Source organism: Cydia pomonella, chromosome 18 (assembly GCF_033807575.1).
Source record: "Cydia pomonella isolate Wapato2018A chromosome 18, ilCydPomo1, whole genome shotgun sequence".
Classification (NCBI taxonomy): Eukaryota; Metazoa; Arthropoda; class Insecta; order Lepidoptera; family Tortricidae; genus Cydia; species Cydia pomonella.
In genome coordinates, this window is record NC_084720.1 from 10,164,874 (window position 1) to 10,187,044 (window position 22,171).

The 22,171-nt window shown below is 35.4% G+C and overlaps 1 protein-coding gene across 4 annotated transcripts in view; it reads right to left on the bottom strand.

Annotated features, from left to right (window-relative positions):
• Positions 1-579: 579 nt before the first annotated feature.
• Positions 580-22,171, bottom strand: part of LOC133527597 (G-protein coupled receptor dmsr-1-like) — a 95,069-nt gene continuing 73,477 nt past the window's right edge. For 2 of the 4 annotated variants that reach the window (XM_061864670.1, XM_061864671.1), the window contains 3 exons: positions 13,597-13,733; positions 12,315-12,417; positions 8,870-9,894 (listed from right to left, as the gene is read on the bottom strand). In XM_061864670.1, coding sequence (XP_061720654.1) covers positions 9,274-9,894; positions 12,315-12,417; positions 13,597-13,733 — 861 coding nt within the window. In that variant the 3' untranslated portion in view covers positions 8,870-9,273. Of the gene's footprint in view, positions 5,899-8,211; positions 8,267-8,869; positions 9,895-12,314; positions 12,418-13,596; positions 13,734-22,171 lie in introns of those variants that run through there. The other 2 variants (XM_061864672.1, XM_061864674.1) reach the window with 2 other exon arrangements.

A 22,171-nucleotide genomic window follows, 5' to 3' on the forward strand; every position in this document is an offset into this window, starting at 1 on the left:
GATTCTGACCCGAGAGAACTTGGGCAAAACGGAGTTCGGAGACGAGATTTCTAGGTAATGGAAAAAAATGTCTTCCATTTTTAAGCTATTCACTGACCAATGAGCAAGCAAGAGTGTGTAAATGCGGAGGTGTGCCTAAGTATTTTGTGATGTACTCGTAGGCTTTCACTAACGTTCTATTTGCGATCCGTCCTCACTTGAATGTAATCTCAATCGTTACCGGGGCAACTATTTCTGAGCAAACCAGTGTACAAAAGCTCAGTGATCAAATAGTTCTTATTGATTAGTAGGTCAGGTTACACTAGTTCAATCCAGAATACGTTGCTAGGTTTTTCGGTCCGGATAAGTTTACTTGTTCAGGGAAGGGGATTATATTCTCCAACTGGGAAAACTCCCGTCGCCGTTGTAGGCCTTTTTTCGACCTCAATAAGAAGTAGCTTTTAAGTTCGGCTGTTCAAATAGATATGGATTTTTATGCCGATGCGTCGTGTCATTTTATGTCAATGAACAGACAGATATGCAATGGAAACTTAGCAAATTAATACTTGAGGTTCCATTTCCTTCAATAAAAGTCTGATAAATAAAACATTTAACATTTATTTTGTACAAACTTATTAGCAACAGTGATAACATCGTATACGATAAATACAAATATTATTTTAAATTTTCTGTTATAATTAACTGCGTTTTCTTGAAATACATGAAAATTTTACAATGATCATTCCACATATTAAAACAAAATCAGTTAGTTATGCCTTTACATAATCATAAACGAGATGTGCGTTTACTGTGGTATAGGTAAAAAACTTAAGTAAGTCACCTGTTGTATGTAGTTGTGACATGTTCGAATAGACAATACATGTTTAAAAGACTCACACAAACAAAACAAATGTCTATTCGAACACGTCACAACTACATACAACAGGTGACTTACTTAAGTTTTTTACCAATACACAATTATTTTCCATCGTATTTTCACGGAATCGTGTCTTGCTCTTTCAGTCAGTTTCGGTACAAAAAGTACTGACATTGATTGAACTAGTATCACATATAAGAACGTTTCCGAGAAAATACGCTGGAAATCAATTATGTAGGTATAACCAACAGTCAAAAATGGAATAATACCTTTTATTCTCCACCCATGTGTTATCCATAAATGCAGGTCTAAGTTAATTCATGAGTAAGTACCCAGGGATCGGAAACCGGTATTTTTTGTATGGGAACGAAAACGGTATTTTTTCGTTCTTTGTTAATTATTTCATTCCTAATCGGGCAATCTAATAATACGAAGTCGTTATCTAAAAACACAACTGAGTCCTACATTTTGAGTATAAAATAAACCGAAATATATGGTACTTTCGATGTTTTTGCAAAAAACCGGTTCCGATCTCTGTAAGTACCTATTTACTTTGCTCACCGAACTTATACCAATAAATAAATATAACAAGCATGATCGTCAATATCCAACAGCAACGAATAATTAATTAATTTTACAGTGTGTAAATCCAACACGGGTGATAAATTTAAATAACATAAAATTTATCTGTGTGATTATTAATTAAAAAGGTTTTTTATGTTACACTTAATTATCACCCCGTAATTAATTTTTGAAAATTTACCGACCAGCAATGCACTGCAAACATTACGAAATACAAGGTTTTTATAATAACAGCCAACAAGCGTTGATAGCAGGGATTCTACAACCGGTTTTATTTCATATCTGTAAATAAATTATCAATCAATTACCGATATAAAAAGTATACCTATATTCCTATTAGAGGTATTGTTTTCATTTCGCTTTTGTTTTCACCGCTATACATAGACTATTTATAATATTAAATACCTTTAATTAATACCGCTATTGCGCACTCGAAACGTATCTTACGTTTCGAGTGCGCAATAGTGGTATCAGACACTACTACGAAATCACAACAAATAGGTGTAATATTATAACGTCACGCGATAACATTCTGCATAGCTGGCTGAATGGCATTGACATTGACATGTATTACCGATTATGGTTTTTAAGGGCAACATGTAAAATACAGGTATTGTTGTCATTAGACAACAATACCAAAATCAAAAAAAAAAACGCTAATAATAAAAATGAATACCTACCGTTATTGATTATACCGGCAATCAAAGCTGTAGTGATATAAATAGCGAAATACAACTATAACCGGTTCTATCTAATTTGAAACCGGTAGTCAGAATACCGGTAACGATCCCTGGTTGACAGTGGTTGGCTCGTATCTCGTAATTTAATTATATATTTTATATACAATATAAATAATAATTATTTCCATTGTATTGTATTTCTAAGCAAAATTTATCTCAATACACTTCTTAGGTCCTATGCTAACCACCGTTGAAATATTCGCCCGTATTGAATTTACGTACTGTATATGTTACCGTAAAACCCCTTTTTTGTGAAAACGCGTTTGACAAAACTAATTAGTAATTACATAACAGCATATCTAAACATAATTATCTTTACAGTACATATGGTGCTACTTTCCAGCACGTGTGCGGAAATGAGCACTTTCCGTGCATATGTCGAAACTTTAAAGAACCGTATGTACTGTAAAACGGAGTACGATACACGTACGAATAGGTAATTCGCAACTCGTGTCGATTTAAAACACTCCCTTCGGTCGTGTTTTAATTTATCACCATCACCACTAGTTGCGAATTTCGTATTTTCTGCACTTGTATTGTAAATAACTATTACACTACATAGGTATGGTGCTACTTTCCCACACTAGTGCGGGAATAATAAGATGGCCCAATATGGGCTCGTTTAAAAAAAGTTAATTTTTGTTCTTATGTTTTTTTTATTGCCTCGGAACAGATTTATTAGAAATTCCTATATTACTACCATGTGCATAATAATATAACGGCCATCAACTTGTGTCTGTAGTAAAACAACTTTAATGTGGAAGATAAACTGCATTTAAAAACTAAAAAAATGCAGTGACCATTGATTGTAGATACTTAGTTACATGATCTGTTTCTTATGGTCTAGAGCAGGGGTCGGCAAAATTTTGAGAAGAAAAGGCAACCGCAGTAAAAATCGCTATTAGGGTTCCGTAGCCAAATGGCAAAAAACGGAACCCTTATAGATTCGTCATGTCCGTCTGTCTGTCCGATTATGTCACCGCCACTTTTTTCCGAAACTATAAGAGCTATACTGTTCAAACTTGGTAAGTAGATGTATTCTATGAACCGCATTAGGATTTTTACACAAAAATAGAAAAAAACAATAAATTTTGGGGGTTCCCCATACTTAGAACTGAAACTCAAAAAATATTTTTTCATCAAACCCATACGTGTGGGGTATCTATGGATAGGTCTTTAAAAATGATATTGAGGTTTCTAATATCATTTTTTTTCTAAACTGAATAGTTTGCGCGAGAGACACTTCCAAAGTGAAAAAATGTGTGTCCCCCCCCTGTAACTTCTAAAATAACAGAATGAAAAATCTAAAAAAAATATATGATATACATTACCATGCAAACTTCCACCGAAAATTGGTTTGAACGAGATCTAGTAAGTAGTTTTTTTAATACGTCATAAATGGTACGGAACCCTTCATGGGCGAGTCCGACTCGCACTTGGCCGCTTTTAGGAATGTCAAACAGCCGCATTGGTGTTTTCAGTGGTTTAAGAGATCAGAAGATGTAATTTTTTTGCGATCCGCGGTTTGTCGACCTCTGCGGTGGCAGCATGGTTCCATTTTTATTACCTCTCACTATGCCCGTCACTTTCGCACTTATTTACTTGTTAGAACGTGACAGGCATGGTGACAAATGATAAAGAGCCGACCATCTTAGCCCTACTGGTTTAGACAAAGTATTTGTTCCCATAAAAACAAACTACTTTTCGTTGGGTTCTCAATGACATAATTATTATGCCAATTCGAGTTTTAGTTAGGTATTTGTTCTGCTTCCGATAAGAAACAGTACCCCTAGTGTAAATAAATTCGATTTCCAAACGTGACGTACGCGTTTGCGTTTAGTCTCATTTTGTATTGGATTTCGAAAGAGCGCGCCAAGCGGGACGTTTTGGAACCTCAAAATCCTATACAAAATGAGACTTAACGCAAACGCGTTCGTCACGTTATGATGTCGATCAAAGTTACACTAGAGGTACTGATCTGTAAGCGTCAAAAGAAACGTTTTTGGTTGAATAAATGTCACTTTTGACACTGACAGATCAGTATCATATCGGAAACAGATCAAATACCTAACTAAAACTCGTATTGGCCTGTATGACGGTTTTATATAAAATCTTTGATTTTTTTAATCTTCACTAGTCCTAGTTCATTTATTCCTAATATTAACATGGCTACACATTTATATACTTATCTAAATATTTATAAGAATGAACCTACTATCCAATACACAGTCAGCATTCAATCACAGTTTAAAACAATGAATTTCGGTTTTACATCCGGTTTAATTTCCGGCCAAATAATCCCATACATACGTATAGTACTATAATACGAGTAGTACAGTCAGCAGTAAGTAGCGAATCAGACTATACGCGGCAAGTAACAGTTTTGATTAATTCACGGTTAGTTTCACTTGACGTAAATCGAGCGGGATATGGACCGTGATTACCTTTTTGTATTGTTTTCGAGCTCCCGATCTTTCGACATAGTTACACTGTTTGCATGCATTACACTTAACTGCAACTTGTTCACACACACGCGTAGTGACACTGTGAGGGTAGTGTGCTTCGATAGAGCAATAAGTGTGAATGTGAACGCGACCAGTGGTAACGTTGAAATCGAACGCAGCCGACGCGCACGAATGAGGGTAGACCGAGCGCAGTCTACACAACTTTGACACCGGCTATCTTCAGTTACCCGTGAATAAGATGCATGTTACTGCGTCGAAATATCGGGAGCTCGAATCATAACAAAAGATAATCACGGTCTATATCCCGGTCGATTTAAGTCTAGTACGCATTATCTAATAGGTCACCAAAAAGAAACATGTTTCTATATATAGGTATAGAACAATTATACTGTGAAATTTACTTTTAAGCGTAAACTATATTATAGATGTATCTCTATTTGAAAAATAATTTCAAGATATTTTGGCGTATTGTTTCATTCGTTACTAATGATGCTGAAAGTACTTGTACACGTCATAAAATTACCACCGTAACTTAGAGAGAGTCAATTTAAAATGCTTACACCATTTTGTTTACATTTTGTACACTAGTTACCACAAATTCAAGTTCAAAAATGAATAGGGAGTACCATAACAAAAAATATGTATTCATCTATTCATCATTTTGAAACCTAATATATATGAAACATACCTACCTATACCTATATCTTTGCCAAACTATTTAACAATATAAATCGTTAAAATATCTTGTTAAGGCAACAAGCGAAATTCAGGTATTACCATTATACTCGTATTTAAAAAAACGAAGCACACTTACGCTATAAATGAAAAAACAATTGATTATAACAGAGTGCAAATTCGATGTAACTCTCATTGGGCGCTAGGCTAGGTCTACGCAAATAAATCCTATGAAAGTGAAAAAGAACATTACGTTCTGTTTGTTTTTTTTAATGATACCTAAGAAAACAGTCGTATTTATTAATGGAAATGTATCCTTGTAAGAATTATTCTGACACACAAGAGCGAAGATTCGGGTATAGTGTCCCCAACAAGCTGGTCCAGCTTTTGGTCAATTTACAGACAACCGGAACACGTCCGCCACTAAGAGTCTTTTCAGTCACATTCCTTGAATCTGTACGTGCACAAAAGTGAGATTACATCACCATCACTTAACAAGAGACTCATTCATAGAAAGTGTTCACGCACTAAAGCCTTCTCCTGTTTTGCTCGACGCCCTCACGGCAACGACGTCTTGGCTCTGAAACCAAAAAGTGGAAAATGGAACACCTATTTAAAAATACCAATATTAAGGGTAGCTTCAAAGATTATCATAATATTTGTTAAATTGTTCAAATATCATAATATTTGAACAATTATTAATTATTATGATGATCTGATGATAAAATGTCAAGCATTTAATTTTGTTGACTTTAATATAAATTAATAAGAATATGAATAACTTTAAATTAAATAATATTAAATAAAGACGTTACCTGTGTAACCACAAACGTAGGTTACTACCGATAGTTAATTAATGGCTGACGCTAAAATATTCATCAAAACTTTGGGGCGGCGTTTGAATGATAGAGGTTGCGACCCCCGTTCCGGCTCTTACTTGCAGGTTTATTGAAGAAATGCCACTGTGACACTGACATGCCATATCCATAACAAATTCATAACCATAAATTGTTATTACACTCCGAACAAGCCTCCTGATCCAGCAAAACTTGCTTGCCGATAGTGCCAACCGACGCCGTTAGTATTTTAAGCTCTTTTGGACCAGGTGACAGGCAGAATGTAGGGTTTAAAATAAGTAGTTTTATTTAGCATAGCTTTATTGTTTGGCACCCTTTACGATTAAAATTAATCATGAAATTAAAAATGATATCAAAAAAACATTTTTTTGCCAAAAATGCCTCATATTATTTTAGAAAAGAGCTTATATTAGAAAGCCTTCACGTAAATAAAACAGCATCAAAATCGGCCAACTTTTGGAGAGCTATACCACTAACAAACAGATAGACCGATATTGGCGTCAAGCATTATAACACCCCTTTTTTTGCGTCGGGGGTTAATAAGTAGACTAATTCAATAGCTATGTAAGATATTACCCATTCTCTGTTCATATATCCATTTTGATATGAAAATCTCAATTTGACCAAGTTTTCGTGAAATTACAAATAGGGTAATTCCATGAAAATTTAATGTTGAACGTCGCCCGAGGCTCGGAACTATTTACAAACACGAGTCATGGGAGGCAAATGAGAGTTTTCGGTATTGATATGTTCTTTCTGTCGTGGCTAAACGAAGGTATTTGAGAACTAATAGACGCGGCTAATAAAGTCAACATGTTTAATCCATTGTAACATCGGTCGATAGCATCTTTGCACTTCAAATGACCTCATCCATTAAACGTCTAAGCGTATTGGAAAAACTAGAATATCAGAACTACATTGTCATTAACGTTGCTTAAGATGAAATTTAGATATTATTATTAATTAAGATGAAATGGATTGGCATCTTATCAAAATTTATATTCTACATGTTTCTATGTTTCATACGCTTTCAAAATTATTCACGTTCAGAGTAATTTATAAAGCATTTGCATTGTTTGAGCAGTCTATGAAAGTACTTGTTGAAGGAAAGTTTAAATTAACATAACATGCTATTGTTTAACATAAAAGGTTGTAGTTTACAAACAAGTACTTTCACCTACTCTTTATTTATTTTTTTATACTACGTCGGTGGCAAACAAGCTTACGACCCGCCTGATGGTAAGCAGTCTCCGTAGCCTATGTACGCATGCAACTCCAAAGGGTTAATATATATATATTCACCCCGTACTCGCGACTAACACCGAAATCGCGAAAAAAATTGTCTGTTTCATATATCCGTCCGTCTGACCTTGACATTTTCTATGGAAAACTGACTATATAAACATCCTGTATTATGGCTAAGTATCTCAGTTATCGGAATATGCTGAAAAGTATTTCTATTTCAATAGTAGGTAAGGAACTTGTGCTGAAATTGTAGAAGTTGGAAAACATCGGGCTTTTAGGTAACTCGATTACCAGAGCCAGCTTTTTGGACTGGCAGCCTTAGCCTGTATATTCAATTAGTTACATTTCTCACATTGTTAATATTTAATTGCGTTGTTTCGGCCCTTACGGCTAGATGGAATGGTTGGACAGAATTGCGATCTAAATAGGTTTCTTCAAGGCAAGAGCGAATATTTATTACTGAATTCAATCAGATGAGTCTAGGATAAATCGCTTTTCAGTACGTAAAATACGGTTTCAGGCTCTAAATTTGGTTTTATATTTCAGTATCACAGAGTACTTATAATATCCCATGCAGAATACTCATAATGCACGCAGAGAGACTGTTTTTAATCTTAAGCAAAAGGGTTGCAACCTAAAGGAGCCTGAGGTCCACTTACAATATATGCTGATAGTAAACTAATCTTCAGTCTGCTCGATTCTTAATACGAATGATATACATTAATATTTAGATCTAACACAATTATAAACAATTAAAGATACTAAATAACACATAGCAGTTGTTTACTTACGCATACATGTTCATACATCAGTCGCTGAAGTTATCTTTTAATCTTTTCCGTGCACCTGTATGAGGCAAGAAAAAAAAATGAAGATATTGTTCAAGCAGTAAATAATACACATGCTGACATTTTCATGCAATATAGTCGAATAATGTTTTTTTTAGCAACTGCCAGTGTAGCAGTTACCCGTCCCAACTTCTTGAGTACGAGCATCTTTTAAGTGCTAGGCGATTTTTACTAACTTCAAAGTGCTAGCAGTACGTGCTGACGTTAGCCGCGTAGGCTGAAGACGCGGGCCCGATTCTGACCTCGACCACCGGAGGCAAGGTTAAATTCTCTTTAGTCTGTATAATATGACATTTCCATAAAACTGGTACATACTATTTCTAATTCGTCGTAACTTATACCGGGTGTTTCCGGTAAGAGGAGCAATAAATTAAACTGTAGCCTGTACTCCTCAAACTGACCAACATATGTCAGTAACTTTTAAAAATAACTTGTTTTGATTTTTATAACACTTTAAAGTTTATGCTAAGATGCAATGTAGGTATTGCAAATTTTGTTATGTATGCGTGACAAGCAGCGTCAAACACAAGCTGATCACAGCGTAGATTGAAAATAATATTCATTTTGTACGAAAAGAGAAAATCTAAAGATTTTATAATTTTTAAAGTTGATTATCAAAACTTATATCGTTTGAGGAGTAGGTACAAGATATGGTTTAATTATTTGCTCGTGTAACGGGAAACACCCGGTATATTTTAATATCGTTTCACAAATTTAATTTATTATTTGACTTTTATTTGATTTTCGCCAGAAGTATGAAATTTCTCACTCCTCTTTATCTCATCCCGCCGGTGAATTAGTACATTCCTTCAGGCTAACACTAAGTCAATTCAATGGAATGACTTAATTTGCAACAATGGTTTTTATGGTGCGGTAAATATACCTATATTTAATTATATTCATGCACGGTATTAATTAGCATTTCAATTAGATTCTAACCCATTGACAATATTACAACAATTTACGTTCACTAAAATAGACGAGCAATATTGTAACACTGATGTATCAATCCAATATGCGATTAATAATTATAACAGGTACATACGTATTCTGAATGTGAGATTCCGAGTGAGATGGTACGGGTGGTAGCCACCGGGCGAGTGGCGGCTGCAACACCATGTGTCGAAAGGTCTGCCGGAACTGTCGCGACATGGAGCAGTACAGCACAAAATTAATAGCCCCATTCAACAGCGCTAGAAAATCCATTAGCTCCCCGAACAGGTTGTAGCAGCGCTTAAAGAAGCACAATCCTAGCAAGCCACTCATCAAGCCCAAAATCCCTTGAGGAAGTTCTGTAACGAGAAATAGCAAGAGCACAGCCAGGAGCATTTTCGTCGTCCTGTCTGTGCGCTTATCGGCTTTCAGCTGTCTCTTGACCATTTTTTCTGCAGCCGGGCAACCCGTATTGCTCCTTAAGTTTTTCTGATGCTGATTGGCACTGTATAATGCTCGGATGAGCCATATACTGATGACCGTCAATATGGAGCACGGTAGTAGTTTTATAATGACGCCGTGAACCCAGAAGTTTGCTTGATAGAGTGTTCCTTTGAACTCTGGGTCGACGTGGTATGCGATGCCGGGGTTACCGTTTGCATCGGTGACGTTCTTCGTGTGAATATCGAATACCTGTTGAGGACAAACAAAATATGTTTCACGTAAATATTCAATGTTAAGTTTAAAAAAATGCTAAGTGCATTTCGATCAATGCTCACTGATGATATTACTAAACTATACATTATTTATGTTTTCCTTTGATTAATTGTATTTACATCGAGCTCATAAGAGGGGAACCAAAAGAAATACAGCGAATAGGGCATAAAGCGACCCATGTTGTCCGAGTTGATATAGGTCAAGGATAAATAGGCATTTATGCCCGAGTTTTATGCTGTATTTTTCACTTTGATTGTTAGTAAAACATAGAAAAATATTCAATATTTTAGGTTATTTTACCGTATTTTCTTAAGATTAATGAAAATCGTACTCGGACCGGCCGGGGGCGTGCCGGCAGGGCTCTGGCAGTTTGTACGGCGGATTTTGGACTTTATTGCTAAAGGGTCGTAATAGAAGATATTACTTTATGCTCTAGAGCATAATAAGTAATTTTATGCCACTGATACGCGACTGAAATGTCAATTTTACGAGTTTTAGAAGCGAAAAACATTTTCATTTAACCTACATAAGTGATCAAAAGCAATACCTACAGCCAAACTTAAACGTTTTTAGAATATGAAAGGTTTAGGTGTTTCTTAAAGTTATTTGACATTATTCATGTTATAAAACTTGAGATAAAATTGCTTATTTTACTGATTAAATTGTTACCTATTTTTTTTTAAATTCTGTATATAGTAGTTAGACTAGTTAGTATGTTGGCTGTATAAGTAATGCCGTTGACTACTGGCGGTTGCAGAACAAAAAAATAAAAAATAATACTAGGCAATCCCGCTGATTTTCATACCGCTGATTTATTGAACAAATCATTTGAAAATAGGTAGCTGCAGTTTTCTCAAATATGTGTGCTTTCATAAAAAAATATATATTGATTTTAAAATACTATAACAAAAATAAATGGTTTTAACTCTATTTAAAATGCGTCATCTATATTACAGACGTTTTAAATTATATTATATTTCCTTTTTATTTGATGCCGCGTTTTATATAATATACCTATAACAAATTGCAACGTTCTAGTGTCATCGATCACTGAAAAGGAAAAAAAGTTTTAGTGCACTCGGAATTAAAGGAATTGGTTTTGAGAGATTTTAGACATTGTCACAGTTTGTCATAAGTCAAATTCTCTCTGTCAATATCTTAACTCTATGGTCAGTTCTATGTGGCGTGCTCCCGTGTAAGTTCATCTCAAAGTTTGAGTCTACATATTGCTACAATGTTGTTCATAAGGAAGTACTTTAACAAGTATAAAGTTGGTAAACACTCCATGCATTTTTCAGAACATGATTCTAAATCTAATAATCGCGGACAAACATACATACCTACATGCGTTCATATAAACATACGGGTCAAACTAAGAACCTTTTTTTTTGCTTAGTACGCGGGCGAAGCCGAACTGGCAAAAGCTAGTTATTACTATAGAGAAGAAATAAAAACCAATGATATTCGCAATTACAACCTGTACCACACGACCAAAACGTCGTAAACGCCGTAAAATTCACGGCATTTAAGCATTCAGTTCGCGAGACTCACGTTCCGCTTCTAGTATACTTATGGGTTGTTGACAAAACAACAACAACTAATGGCGCAAAATACTGGTTCTCTATGCCGGTTCTATAGGGACCGTGCGCGTCGGAGGGTCTGCCATCTTGTGGCCTGAATCGGAACCATAAACATGTACATTTACACGTCACGTGTTTTCTTGTGCATAGTAGGTTCTGCCATCTTTTGGGCTACATCGGAACAATAAATATCACATATACGCCTCGCGCCAAAAATCTGACGGCTCCTGTGCTGCCTCCTATAGTTCATGCACGCTCCCTATAACGGTACGTAGTAAATGTAGTAATGATTTAATAATCTTAGATAGCATTTCATTCAGTTTTATTTTAGATTTTTTATTTCTATAACTAATCGATTTTGTTCTACTCAGTAGAAACTAAATATCGGCTTTTGTATTCAACTCCAGTAACAAAAGGCATTTAAAACTAAAAAATTCAATTCATAAGTTAGAGGGGGGAGGGGCACAAATTTTTCTTTCATTCAGAGTGATTATTTTCGAAAATATTCTTTTTATCTAAAATGGGTTGTTTATTTTATAAGAGACCAATCCGATGACACCTCACAAAGAGTTGAAACGAAAAAAGATTTCATCCCCACTTTACGCGTAGAGGATTTGGTGTTTATTTTTTTTTACTAAGTAGTAACAAAAAAAGTTGTCGGCATGATTGATTTATATATCCATACCAAATTGCAGCTTCCTAGCACTAAGGATCATGGAGCAAAACCTCATACGGCAGACGGACGGTCATGGCGAAACTATAAAAATTCCTAGTTGATTACGGAACCTTAAAAACGTATTTTCAGATCTTGCTTACCATAAACGTAGGCGCGCAGAGAATCGGGGGCAAAATGAAAGATGTCAATATTGCTATGCTACAGCGTCTTTCCGTGCACAATATGTGACTTCGATCTGAATACCTGAAAAAGAAATTTTATAAAACCTTCAATCTAAGGATTTTCTCGCTTCAGTGAACTAAAAATATTTAATTAATTTTTTCAGCCCTTTGATGAAAGTATTAAAGATGTAGAAAGGAATATGACTACTCCAACATTTTTATTGATTTATTTTTTAAGCATTATTTTGTTTCATTGAACAACTTTTTTTGTAATACATATTATTTTTCTTATTAATTAATGCATGGTTGAAGGAAGATCCTCAGGCGGATATCTGGGTTTCTATTTGGCTCTGAGATAGTGTTGTTACAATTTGCTTACTTGTGCCAATAATGTGCGTTACGTCATTGTACTTATAGTCAAATGAAATGTTAGAACCGGCCCTGTCTACGACCAAAGAGAATTTGAAATATAGGTGGATTGTCAAAGAAAATATTCTATCCATAGTAGCATGCCGCCATACCAAAGGCCTTTGATCTATTAGATGGCCCAGATTTTGATATTTAACAAATTTAACACATATTAGTGAACGAATAAGGATCAAAGTCAAATGGCGTTCTAAGAGTTTTAATAATGTGTCTAAAGGTGGCAGTAAATTTACTGTGGCTACAAAGTTTTCTTTGACAATTCACTTCTATTTCAAATTATCTTTGCTACGATTAATTTCAAAACATTATTTAATGGACTGTGTGCAATCCTTCGTTGTTAATTGAAGTAATATTAAATTAATGTTAATGTTTTATTGTATTTAAAATATTTATTCTTGCATGTTTGACAATGTTTTTTGGCATGTTTGTGGTAAAATAATTGCGAAATCTTTTCTTTTGTTCATATTGGTGACATTCGATGACTTTCAACGTCTGATGTCACAAAGTCTCCTTGACAGGAACATAAATTAGATCCACTGAAAATCCGCAACATGGCGAAGGCTAATTAAATCTTGTCAGGGACCTCAGGGTAAATCTCGCAAAATTGAATTGAAATAACATCTGTCTGTACGCATGGAGTTTTAAAAATACTATACCACTAACTTTTACATGTTCAGGTAATCAAATAGATCTTACCATACTGGCATACACAGTACCGTACTATAATAATTTCATTTAGGAAGAACATAGTAACAAAGACCACAATCCAAAACAGAACATGACATACATTCAAAAATAGTCTTAGGACCTAATACTTATTATAATTATTACTCACTTGATGGCTATGTATCTCCAAATAGCAAGTGATAGAGTGAGGCAGATAGAGGCAGTATGCATAATCTGCGCAAAGTGCATATGGAAGAGTAGATACATCGCCCAGCTGTAAGGAAAGTCCAGTTTCTCGGGAAGAATCTGAAAAGAAAAAAAAATACATGTACATATGTATGTACATTCAAGTAAACTTAGAGGGTAGTTTTTTGAGTACACTGTACCTATTTTTTACGGAGAAACAGTCTGTTTTTTCGAACGTTTTGCTTGTGTACTCAGGGCCGTCTATTACGATGAGGATTATGTTTTTTTACCCGAGGCATATTTCAATTAATTCTGCCTCGAGCAATAAGCTTTTACAAGTATTAAATTAATACTATTAATACAAGATAAGTGGCACATTCAATGAGAGAAACATACAATACTTATAGAAAAAGGCAATCTAAAGAGGAAAACGGAGACTCCCTAGAGGGTTAGAACGGAATGTATTGTTACTTAATGATATATCTTGAGCTATACAAAATGGACATTTAAATTTTTTAATTTATATCAAGCTTCATTGTTATGTTATTTGTTTTTATTATTAGATTTAAGACTTATTTGATTTGCACGCTTGCATGCAGGCAAGATACACAGTACATAATAGTACATTACGATACAAGTGCGAAAAAGAGGAAATTTGAAACGAGTAGCGATAAATTAAAACACGACCGAAGGGAGTGTTTTAAATCGACACGAGTTGCGAATTACCTATTCGCACATGTATCGTACAACGTTTTACAGTACATATGGCCCATTAAATGTTCGACACAGTAACGTAATATGCTAATTTTCGCACTAGTGCGGTAAAGTACCACCATATGTACTGTAAATAATATTATGTAACATCTCATTACTGTATCTAAGCAAATAAACACTCAGCACCATGTGGGAAGTATAGTTAAGGAAAAGAGAGAGCTTCAATTTAGTCTGGAGGGGCCAAAATTGAAGGCAAATGGTCGAATATAATCGCATAAGACAGTAAATTTTCACCATTATTCTTGAATGAACTTTATAAATACGTATTTTTGACTTCACTCGAAATCTCACACTATCAGTTGCTTTTCTGATCTTATTACTATTTTCTAAGTATTTCACCGTAATCTAATTCAGCTGTTTTTACATATTTGGACGAAGAGGTAAAGAAACATCATAACGTTAAAGTACTATTTAATCGTCTTGCCCTTGGCCGGTTTTTTTGTACTTACTTACTTTTTGCACTGCAGTCCGACTTTCACTGGAGCAAATTTAAAATGGCTTATGTCTAGGCGTTTTTTTGGATGTCTATATGATTATTTTGATATGAAAACAAATATCCTGTAGTCATTTGACAGAATAAAGATAGGTGCGACGACTGCGAACAACAGTACGCGAAGCCGAGCGAATGAAGCGAGTGTGCCGCGGTAACGAAACAATTAAATTGTGAATACTTTTTGTCTTTTTAACCGAACTCAAGATTTCAAAATGAGGAGGTTATTAATTCGGTTGTGTTTTTTTTTAAAGTGAAAGCTTCTTTAGCGGCGCTGTGCACTTTTTGGGATGAGGAAATTTTTTGAAACACGCGACAGGTCACGTGACCGACAGATTCGACAGATTGAAAATTCGTAAGACGGATACGTGACGTAGTCGTTGAAATTATGGATCAATGCAGTCAAAAAAATTGCTCCACAAACATGTATACCCGTCCTTAGCTTCCTTACGAATTAGATAATGTGTCAAAAAGAGATGAAGAGATGTTTATATGTTTGTTATTCCTCATTTTTGTAGGGATGTATATACCTGTGTCGATATTTATATCGAAAAATTATGCACTATGTTCTGTCAGTAAAAAGAAAATACGAATTTTGCACACGTCAAATAATTCATATACCTTCCTCTTTTCTTTTCGTCCTTTTGCGCATATGAGTAACACCTCCCTCAGCTCGATACAAGCGCACGAGCAAAGAGGACGCTGAAGCGAAGAAAGACTAAGTGTCTAGTAATTAAAAACAGTCGTCTCGCTATACGGCTCGCCACTCGGACATGTGCACGTAACTAAATACAGATTTTGCATCGTAGATAAGCCACACATACGACAACAATCTTGTGTTTACAGTGGCTTACTGGTTGAGTAAATGGGCTATCACTTTTAGACTCTAGATGCACAATGCAAATAAAGACGACTTTCTTAACTGACTGTCAGCGTCATATATCTAATTGTTATAATATAAGTACGATTCCCTTTTTGATCATTCCCCTCTCTAAAATTCAAATAGTTAGTCTGTGCGGAAAGAGAAGAGTCATAAAATGTATTGGTTTAATTCCCATATATTCCACTACTCTTCTCTTTCCGCACAGACCTTAATATGAGAATTTATGTAGCATAGATCTCATTTAGAGTCCACCACTCAAAATCGACTTGTTTTATGTACCAAATGGGAAATAAAAGAAAACGTTGGTGTAATATGCTTGTTTATTTCAATAATTTCTATTATATTTTTTGACAATTATATTTTCATATTTTTCATTAGGGATTTGACGTGGCAGCTGTTCCATATAAAAATGAACTGACATACGGATCATCATTGGTCGCGCGAGATAGAGTATTTTATATTATTTACCAATTTTGAGGGGCCATCTATGTCACTTCATGACTCCGATAATATATTATGACTGGAAACTTTAATGTGTTCTGCATCACAAACATCCATAGGCACTGGAGTACTAACCCTAAAGTAAAATATGAATACAATATCATTTGTTAGGAAATTCACACAACGTTTTTTACAGATGATGATGCTTTAAAAGGTAATGCAAAACTTCAAAACTTCAATCCGATGTGAAGTGTTTTCAGCATATCTGGCTATGACTTTTTCAAGACCAATTTTGCCTGACGAATTACACGCTGAATCCATTTATTTTTTAATTACTCATTTTTTGAAACCTAAAAAATAAAAAGTTAATTGGCAGTTAAAGGCTTTTGTTCTAGTTTTATCCCTGTATCTTCTGGCGTCCCCCAAGGATTTGGGACCCTTGTTCTTCAATATTTTTTATAAACGACGTTACTTCAGTTTTCAAATCATCTACCTGCTTACTTTATGCTGATGATAAAAAAATCTTGAAAGTAGTTAAGAATATAGATGACTGTCATACATTAGAGGCAGATTTGAGACGGTTGTATAATTATTGTCAATAAAAAACCTACATTTAAACACAAGATAATGTAATATCATAACTTTTACCAGAAAACGACAGGTTATAACACTTCAATTATCATTTAAATAATGAAATAATATGTAGTCTTTAATGTTAAGGATTTAAGGCCCATTTAGATGATACGAGTTTCGTATGATATTATCGTAAGCAATAATCGCCAGGCGAGAATCGTATAAAAATGGTTACATTGATGCGAGAAATAAAAACTCGTCTACGATTATGTCATTCGATACTCGTGCGGAGATTATCGCCAGGCGACTTAGTTTACACGAGGAACTGCGTTCTACGGAGATATTTGCTGACGATGTCTCGACTCATCTAAACCCATTCTCGTATGACATTTTTTCACGTACATGCGAGTATCGCACGAATCGGTCAAAACCGATTTTCATACGAGTTTTACCCGTCAATTTACGTGATTCGTTGCTAATCAATCACCACTTGTACTGAAATAATTCGTAATTAGGTAACTATATTTCTTGTTCCTCATATATTTTTTTATGTTAAGATAATGTGCATTTATTTTAATATTTGCTCTTGGCTGAATGACTGACGTGACGTTGCCTTAAAAAAATTGGCGGGAAACAGCAGTAAATAAAAATTAAAAAAAAACTGATTTGTACGTTTTGGCGAATATTCTTATTAAAAGTGTCAAAAAAACATTTAAATTTGATAATTCAACAAACAAACAAACTCGAAATACGATTCTTGCATGCAATTTTGTTTACACGGAGACATCCAACCATATAAGGCGAGGCGATTCTCGCTCTTTGTAATACGATATCGTACGTATAGTTTACATGATGACATATTTTTTCTTGTGCTACGATAATCGTACACCTGAATTGAGAAACTCGTACCATCTAAATGGGCCTTTAGGCATACATTTAGACAGCAAATTATTATTTAGCAACCACATAGAGAACACAACAAGTAGGGCATACAGGCTACTCGGCTTTATTTTAAGAACCACTAAAGAGTTCAAGGTGGCTAATACTTTGCGGACGTTATTTAACTCTTTAGTCAGGCCGAATATCGAATATGGATAAATCGTTTGGAACCCTAGCTATAAATGTTATGTCAACAGCATTGAGGCAATCCAGAAAAAAACTAATTAAACATTTAAAATATAAAGTCTTCAAGTCGAACCAACCGCCAAACTTCGGAAACTTGGTTTCGCTCGAAGGTCGGCGCACATTAAAGGATCAATTTTTTAATAAAAAAAAATAACAAATCATATTGACTCCCCTTATTTAATTAATAAAATATTTTTTATAACTCCTCGTTTGAACACACGACAATACAAACTCTTTCAAATCCCCCTTACGCGAAAAAAATGTAAAGCGAATTCGTTGATTGATAAAGCGTGCAAGTGTAATACTAATAATAATCTTTTCTCACTCATTGATATGTTTAATATTCAATTAGTTAAGTTTAAGTATGAAGATCTGAGTGCTTTGAATAATGTTTAGAGTATTTAACCTTTTTTTTTCATTACTTTTTTTTATTTATTAATGCCGACAAATGCTTGTTCTGTAGATATAGTTGTTATACCGTTCTTTTTTTTTGTATATACGCTAGTGGTTGGTGGCAACTTCATTAGTTGATGTATTATTGTACCGTTTGTGCGTGAATAAACATTAAAACATAAGACGATTCGTAATGTATTGAACGAATTCATTCTGCTACATTACGTTTACGTACGTTTTTAAAGAGTATATCTTATACCTTTAAACGAGCATTATATATATATATATATATATATATATATATATATTTCTGTGATCTCGGAAACGGCTCTAACGATTTTGCTGAAATTTGGTATATGGGGGTTTTTGGGGGTATACAATCTATCTAGATTATTCTTATGTTTGGGAAAACGCGTGTTTTCGAGTTTTCATGCGTTTTTCTTTCGACGCAGAATATGGTCGCTAATTTCGTATTGCCGGCCACTGTCCGTCTGGTCCAACGGGTTAAGACGCGGACTGCTAAACGAGTGTTACGGGTTCGAATCTTGCCCGGTGACTAACTTTTGTTTTTTTTTATATGTTCAAGTTTATATATAATTTTTTAATTTTTATTGTTTTAGACAAGTTTAATTTAGTAAAAAAATGTAGTTAAGATTATCACCTATACACCACCATATTACAATAAGTAGTTATAACCGAGCAAAGCTCGGTCGCCCAGGTACTGTATATTTAAGTTGTTGTCTAAACATATGTTCAGTTGCTAAGGATTAGGTTTGGAGATAATACGAATTATTGTGTTGAGTTCCTACTCGATCATTCGGCAAAACAAATTATGCGAATAATTGAATACGAAATTATAATCGGCATAATAATTTTAGGCTATGATGAGAACCAATTTAAGGAAATGCATAAAATACCTTTTTAACTTTTTATAACGCGCTTTCCACTTAAATTACTTCGGTACTCTAGTTGAATCGTGACACAATTGTACCATTTGTGTGATTCGGTTTCGAGTGCACAAAGGACCCTTTGTTGCTCAATTTAGGCGGTTAGTGGTATCCTATTCGTAATCCTATTTTATAGGAACATTTACCTAATATGCTTGTATTTATTTGGTGCAAGTATTCTGAGTGCATATAGTTTTATTTATCCCAAAATATGAACGTAGTTTAAGAATAATAACGAATGAAACATAAGAAACATAAGTCATTTATCACAGTACGAGTAAAATGCCGACAAATATAGTTTATTAATTCAAATGAGGTTGACTGAAGTCTTGGAGGAGGAGGAGGAGTTTAGAAACTCTTTTTAATAATAATATATTGCACTGCAATGGGATTTATATAGGTCGGTGATGAAGATGGTTTATCTTATACCTTTAAACGAGCAATTCTTGTATATATATAAATATATATATTTCTGTGATCTCGGAAACGGCTCTAACGATTTCGCTGAAATTTGGTATATGGGGGTTTTTGGGGGTATACAATCGACCTAGATTAGTATTATGTTTGGGAAAACGCGTGTTTTCGAGTTTTCATGCGTTTTTCTTTCGACGCAGAATATGGTCGCTAATTTCGTGTTGCCGGCCGCTGTCCGTCTGGTCCAGCGGGTTTAGACGCGGACTGCTAAATGAGTGTTACGGGTTCGAATCTCGCCCGGTGACTAACTTTTGTTTTTTTTTATATGTTCAAGTTTATATATAATTTTTTTAATTTTTATTGTTTTAGACAAGTTTAATTTAGTTAAAAAATGTAGTTACGATTATCACCTGTAGACCACCATATTACAATAAATAGTTATAACCGAGCAAAGCTCGGTCGCCCAGGTACTATAACATTTATGACTCCTTATGACCCCAGGAATGCGTGGTTTAAGGCACTTTTACACTAGAGAATCAAACGTTATGTATTTATTATATATGAAAAATGTAACAAAATTAAATAACATAATTCGAGCTAGGTTTATATAACATTTATTACTCCTTATGACCCCAGGAATGCGTGGTTTAATTTCTTCCCTTTCCTCATGGGCACCGTGTATACATACGCATATAAAAAATAGGCGATATGAATCCTGGCTTATTGAAATACCAAATACACTAACTTTAGATATAAAAATATATGTATGTAGGTGACAAACTAACTGAATTGTCCCATTCTCATTCCCAAAAGAAACATTCAAATAGTAAGTAAGTAAGTAAATATTCTTTATTGCACCAACAATTATACATTTTATTTACATACATGTAAAACTACAAATGAATTTTAAAGGAAAATAGAACCAGGTAACAACAGGCGGTCTTATCGCTAAAAAGCGATCTCTTCCAGACAACCTTTAGGTAGCAGGCAATTTCGAACTCATACAAAAGTCAACAGGTAGTGCAAGGAGCTAAATATGGAGACTATTAAATACAAACACACATACTACTTATATAAGTATTAAAACAATATCTAATATACTAATAAATATACAATATAATATAATAATAATAATATAATAATTCAGCCTATATACGTCCCACTGCTGGGCATGGAAGGAGCCTCCCCGCAAGACGCAATACGAGCAATTGATGTGTTTCTACGATACACCTAAGCGTCTGGCGCACCCTGGGCAACGGTCAACACTTGTGCTGACCGGCAAATCCTTCCTCCACGATGGTTTCAACAAGTTCTAATGCGAAATATACATGCGATCAAAAAAGGCACTTTTCAGCGCCAGCCCTGACTGTCGTCTCTATAAACATAGAGGGCTTCTCGGATGACAAAGCACAACTTCTGTCCGAAATGTGCCGCGAGACACAGTGCCACGTTTTATGCATTCAAGAAACCCACCGTGACACAGGCCATCAACGGCCGCATATACCTGGACTGATACTCACAGCTGAAATTCCACATGCAAAGCATGGCAGCGCGATCTTTACAAGACCGGACACCCGGATTGTTTCTTTTTGTTGTGTCCTGCGGGAAACTATGGAGCTTATAACCCTAGACATTGGTCAATGTACGATTACTTCAGTCTACAAGCCGCCTCCACAGACTTTCCAGCCGTGGGATGTATCCCCACTAGGCGACCAACGGCCGACAATTATCATGGGCGACTTTAACAGTCACAGTACTACGTGGGGCTACCGAGACTCAAACCCAGATGGCGAAAAAGTGGAGGCATGGGCAGAAGCGAATGGGCTGATACTCCTGCATAACCCCAAACTACCTTCCTCTTTCAACAGCGGGCGCTGGAAGCGGGGCTACAACCCTGATTTAATTTTCACGAGTGAAGGGATAAGCTCACAGTGCATTAAAACAGTCTGTAAACCGATTCCGAGAACGCAACACAGACCCCTAATGTGTCGCATCCAAGCGGTTGTGCAACCCGTTATAGTCCCGTTCCGCTGTCGTTTTAACTTCCTAAAGGCTGACTGGAATAATTACACTAGCTGTTTGGATGAGAACCTGGATGGCCTGCCACCAGTGGCGTCAGAATACGACAATTTCATCAAGATTGTCAGGAACGTATCATGCCGGTTTATACCAAGAGGATGTCGCACCCGTCACATTCCAGGACTCAATCAGATCTCCGTTGAACTCCTCAAGACATACGAATCCCTGTACTGCAACGACCCGTTCTCGGAGGACACTATACTGGCTGGGGAGCACCTGATGCGGGAAATAGCGACAGGCCGAAGGGCAAGATGGTGCGAAAAAATATTCAACACAGACATGACCCATAACAGCAAGAAAGCGTGGTCAAACTTGCGAAAGCTTACAGGTGAACCACCACCACCAACAAACCCAGGCCAAGTCACAGCTAATCAAGTAGCAACCCAACTCTTGCTCAACGGCAAATCTACTGATCGGATGCCAAAACTGACTCCAATAG